The 5,815-nt window shown below is 44.9% G+C and overlaps 1 protein-coding gene across 1 annotated transcript; it reads right to left on the reverse strand.

Moving 5' to 3' along the window:
• Nucleotides 1-341: 341 nt before the first annotated feature.
• On the reverse strand, nt 342-5,809 carry LOC123190985 (plant UBX domain-containing protein 7; the record flags this gene model as incomplete). Its single annotated transcript, XM_044603719.1, is given in 10 exon segments — nt 342-748; nt 846-1,114; nt 2,073-2,175; nt 2,325-2,468; nt 3,088-3,156; nt 3,258-3,335; nt 3,705-3,864; nt 5,218-5,343; nt 5,459-5,607; nt 5,717-5,809. Coding segments are annotated over 10 exon segments (1,359 nt in total), but the record flags the coding sequence as incomplete, so codon positions are not given.
• Between the last annotated feature and the right edge of the window lie 6 nt (nt 5,810-5,815).

The raw sequence follows: 5,815 nt of genomic DNA on the forward strand, positions 1-5,815 counted from the left end.
AAAAAAACACCACCGTTCTCCAATCAGCTAGGCCACCACATGTGAGCGACACGGTCCGTGGACAGGCGGGCACGCGTCGGATCCGACTACGGTACCGCCTCCGCCATTAACCGCCGTGGTGGCATCGATAATTGACGGGGGCAAAGCATGTCCGATCCATCCCATCATCATCACCGTCATCAGCACTAGTTCTTTTTTCCAGTCACGTCCGGGTTAGTTTTGGCTCCGAGAAAGGCAGCAGCAGATGCAACGCACGCATTTCCGCCTTTTTCTACACTCCGTTCCAGCATATGAAGATCCATCAGTAAAAACCACTAGCACTCAGTACCAGCACCGGTCGCTATGAATAATATGTGCATCAAGTCGAACCAAGTCCTACTACAGGGTGGGAGGGGGTCTATAAACAAAACATGACCGACACACTTGAGCTCCAAGCCTACCAACCAAGTCTACGACCACCGGGAGTGAAAAACAAAAGGCGATAAGTTAAATTAAAATCCTCGCGAAAAGGAACAAAACATACGAAGCCCACCAAGGAATAGCACGATTTGCAAGGTGATGGGGTCTTCTTAACATGGGCCTAGTCCCACAAGAGGTTGATCATCGAGTTGGCCAGCCCGGCCTCCTTGAAGGTCTGCTCGCTCGAGTACTGCAGCTTGTTGATGGCCGCGCCCGGGATGGGCTGCCCGAAGTGGAAGGCCCGCTTCTCCCCGTCCTCCACCCGAGAGGAGCAGAACGACCACAGCAGCTGCACACACAGGGAGGGGAAATCATTCATCATCAGACTAGGAACGAAAACAGACTTTGACATTAAGATTTGAGGAAAATTGTTTCAGATGCGTTACCTTGATAGGATCTGTGTGGAGGAAATTCCTCTGAATCCTCTGACCGTCGGGCAGCCGGACCGCGACCCTGCAGAGAAGGTCCCTGCTCACTTTCGGCTCTTCGGGGAGTGGGGGATACTCGATCTTCACGCTCAAGCTGGGCTCCATCTCTTCCACGGGATTAGACTTCTCATCAGCGCCATCTGATCCCCCGGCTCCTTTGTTCTCCTCCAAGGAAGCCGCCACCGCCCGTGCTAGTTCTTCATCTTCACTCTCTACAGCTGTTTTACCTGAAAAGAGAAACGTCGTGAGGTAACCGCAAAATGGCAAGGTAACATGTGTACTGCAGGCATCCAGATGCTTACAGAAAGGATAAAAAAAATAAAAAGGAAAGAGGCACACTAGCTGTGCCTGACATAAATAACAACTCGTTTGTTTCAAAAAAGGATCAAGATCCACTCAATATGATTACAAGAATTTGTTTCCTGTGATATAAGTATGTACATCAACAATCATAACAACTGCAGAGATTCGTCCATTTGATTGTGTTATGGCCCTATGTGTTGATGCTACCTAATATTTGTTACACATCTCGCTCTTCGAAACTAATCTGGGTCAGTGCTGACCAGAAACAACAATCGATATATCCAAACAGCAGTCACAAACAAAGCACACCCTACTTGACATCAATCTTCCAATTCCAAACAAGAGAGGTATCATTGTTGACATCTAAAAAACTTTTCTTAGAATAATACTTGACAACCCAAGACTCAAAACATATTACTGCACCATCAATCTAGCAGTGTCTTTTAATTTAGGAAATTAAATTAAAAGAATCCCCCATGGGAGGCTGGATGATACAAAGGTGAGGAAACAAAGACCAGCTCATTTGGTGAAAGCATCAACGGTACAACAAAAAAAACACCACACCAAGAGCTAGAGGGCACCTCGCATGTCCAGTGTGCTAGCTTTTAAGAATTGGACATCTCTCCAAAAGATTTGAAAGTATGGTATTTTGGAAGCCATGTATCTAACAGATGGGTTATGCCATGCAAATACTATCCAACTTTGTTTTTTTTTTCTATTTCCACCGAAAGTTAGCACTTCAAATATAGAAACCAATAATGTGGATCCAGAAAATGTGAAGAGTGAACACAGCGGAAGCAGGATGTTACAAAAAATATGACTTTCTGGATAATATAGTCAACACTGCCAGTACAGAACTAACTAAATCCACATAAATAATACCTTGCCTATCCATAGAGGTTTCCTGGTCAACTTTTCTTGGGCGTTTTTGAGGTTGAGCAGCATGGTGCTCCTTTGGACCTTTCTCCAGGTAAGGCATCAAATCCTGTGTACAGTGAACATGCAGAAAATAGTAAGGAATGCTCATGTCCTAACAGTATATCTACCTAGTATTTGAGCATCCGCATTGTCGAGGCTACTGCCAGTCTACCACTGCAGAGCAACGTGAGATGAAAGACAGGGCTGCGAAAATACCTCCAGCAAACTGTCCGGGTAAACCATTCCACTCCAACCACGCATTTTTTGTCCAGTGATGGGGTCAATTAGGAGAATGGCAGGAACAGAGACCAAATGGTAGTAGGTGCACACCTTCCTCCCCTCACCGGTATCTTGATAAACCTATGTTTAACAAGTATCGACAAAAAACTGAGAAGTGCACATACATGGTTCCATCTAGGGGGAAGAGTGAACCATATAACTAGAACTCTTTGTTGCCAGTATATTTTCTCCATAGTCCATATGTGTACATAGAGGTCAGTTTAGAATACATGCAGTCAAACGTTCTAGTACTTTGATCACCAATACACAGAGAACACAACGAGTACTTCACATTTTCTACAAGAGTTGCATGAATCTTGAAGCACTTGACTGGTTAAGTTGGTGGACTTCAACATTGGTTTATTAGCAGTTGTGCAACCATAGAAGAGCGAAGCGCAGAAGCACCCCAGTACAAATAATATTTATATGTACCAAACAGGAATGGTGTGAGATTTATCATCAAAGCACTGCCATCATGTCATGTCTTAACAATTTTCTTGCATATAACTACAAGAAACAACAGATGAAAATGTCTAAAACAACAGATAAAAGGCTTCGTAAGAAGAAGACTGTGTTGACGTCCCCAATAACATTTATCAAGGTACCGATGCCGGTGTGATTATAACACGAGGTAGATAAAATACAAATTTAGAGGTTCAGATCCAAGAAGATAAGGAAGGCGAACACAAGGAGGACCAACCTGCCAGAAAATGAAGTTTGACCTGATTGTTTGAGCCACTGCTTCATTTGCCCAAGTGTCTCGATTAAGCTTCAACAGAGAAAAGATTGACAGTCAAAACATTAACAAGGCATAAAATGAAGGATCAGGATAAATTGGCATGAAATATTGAAAATAAGACAGATGATTACCATGTGAGAGCTGAACTCTTCTGTTGACTGCAAATTGATCAAGAGCCACTTGTCTAGAGAAGAGGCCTCTAACTTTGCCTACATCGACGGGATTCATTTAGGGTAAATTAAAGAAATGAGCAATAGATAACTTTGAAGAACTAGCAAATTAATACAATTAAATCTACGAGTGTCAACTGAAAACTAGTTCAGGTGTCCATAAACAATGAATGAGACAACACTATCTCAAACAACAATATTCTTTCAGCGGGTTTTATTTTTTCTTTGGTAATTAACCAAATTACTAGGTCAAACTAATTGTATAACAGTAAGGGTTCAACCAGGCAACAGAGGTAGTATTTGTGGATGCGATGCAGTTTTGCCGGCATAGTCAGAACATGACTGTGGCTGAGACAGGTAACATTGTCGAACAGAGAATATAACATAATTATAGGACATGCAGCTGACCTTGTCAAATGGTCCATTGAACATCAAATCGAAAGGTGGGCGATATAAAGAAGCCAGGTTATCACGAGAACTGGAAGTGGCATTCTGTTCAGAATCCCAAGCAGATTGTCTTGCCTCCTCTTCAAAGTTACGAAATGCAACCGTCGCATTAGGCCGAGTCCTGAAAAGAAGTGACCAGAACGTTACAAAATAATATTGTTTTTGCAATGCAGTATTTAAGGCATCAGAGGTCAAAGACCCTAATATTTCACAAGTTTCTGGAAAACCCACATACATTCGATACTTAAACCAACATCCAACAGGTACTTTCTTAAAGCATGTCAGTATGATAGAACTTGCATCACGTCATGAAGCACTCGCAAGCAGCGTTTTTCAATTAATTGCAGGGCTAATTAAAGCAAACTATATGGAGAAAGAAAACCCCGTACCAATACTTTCATAAGCAGGTAACAAGCATAACTGCAGCTACAACATAAATGGAAATTCTGACAACAGTAAAGGTGCCCGCATTTAGAATAAATACTTGGACAAAGCTTCAAGAATCGTTGCATGTATCTCTATTTGATTTGCAATAGCATTAAAACTAGAGGGCAGTTGGTCAGTATTTGAATATCCAATTCTCCATTCGTATAATGCAGAATGGGGGCAGATAACAATGAGGGCAGTTGGTCAGTATTGGTTGCCAGGTGTGCTAGCTGCAACGACCCCCCTTTTGCTGACGCTTTTTTGAACTTTCCATCTGTTTTTCGTTACGAACTGATTCCGTCATGCAAATTAATGGAACCCGGCTCCCATTTGGGAGACGTATGAAAAAAAAACAGACAATTCATCGGTCACAAACTACTGGAAAGAGATATTTGTGTACAATAGGCATAAAGAAGGGGAAGTGTGAGATCTAGCTGCACACTGTTGGTTCTAAATATTAGGACAGCTAAAAGAGCAATATTTGTATGGATTCCTTTGTGAGACAAAAATATCAGTCATGAACTGCACATGGCAAGGTTTTAATGTCTATGAACAAAATTAGTATGGGTGTGTGGCATTCATTGACGCCAACTGAAGACACCCTGCCTTAAAAATCAAACTTTTAGGGGGAAAGAAAGATTAAACCAAAGACAATGGAAGCTTCAACTCCCTCAAGCATGTTAAAAATCGTATCTTGGAATTGGAATCCAAGTACAAGTCCCACTATGAAGCATGCCCTGTCTGATCTAAGCACTTCAGCAAGTAATCAACCTTTAACTTCTAGAAAGGATTAAGGAGAGTGCTCTACTGAGTCATGGTCGGGACAATTTTGTACCACGAATACGGTCATGGTCGAGACAATTTTGTACCACGAACAAGGTTATGGTCGAGACAATTTTGTACCACGAATACACCACATTTTCATGAACAATAGAGGAGCACATAGCAATTGCGATATTAAATCTGAAATTTGGCGGTGGCTACACATGAATAACAGGATAACATGCTACCACACGAACTTGCTAGCTAACGAAACGCCATTACTTACACAATCATTGGTGTGTCGCCGTAGAGAGTCTCGCGCCTCACAGGCAGCGGCGCACGGACATCATCTTCGTCCCCCAGACCCTGCAGCATCCCATCCTCAAGCGCGGCTGCGGGCGGCGGATGAAATCTACAACATCACAGCACACGGTAAGCGCACTCGTACCAACCAAAAAGGAGCCTTTTCACGGCACGACCAGAGCCGGAGCCGCCAAACCGTAGGAATGCCGCTCCGGCCGGCCTACCTGAACCCCTCCTCCACCTCAGCCGCGGCGGCGGCCGCCGCCAGCGCGGCCTCGGCGGCCGACTGGGCCGGCGGATGCGCCCCGGCGAGCGCGGCCTCCCCGTCGATGTAGAAGAGCTGCAGCGCCTCCTCGAGATGCCAGCTCGTTATCTGCGAAAGACATTTTCACCGGCGGCGCCGGCGGATCGCGTGAGTCGGACGGGCTGGGCCGGGGGATCGAACCGATCGGGAGCAGGGGAGGGGAGGGGAGGGGACGGACCTGGAGGAACTGGGTGGCGGTGTGGGGCGTCTGGCCGGCGGCGATCTCGAGGAAGGAGGAGACGAGGGCGTCCTTCTCGGCGGGCGTCGGGGGGGCGCC

Source organism: Triticum aestivum, chromosome 2A (genome assembly GCF_018294505.1).
Source record: "Triticum aestivum cultivar Chinese Spring chromosome 2A, IWGSC CS RefSeq v2.1, whole genome shotgun sequence".
Classification (NCBI taxonomy): domain Eukaryota; kingdom Viridiplantae; phylum Streptophyta; class Magnoliopsida; order Poales; family Poaceae; genus Triticum; species Triticum aestivum.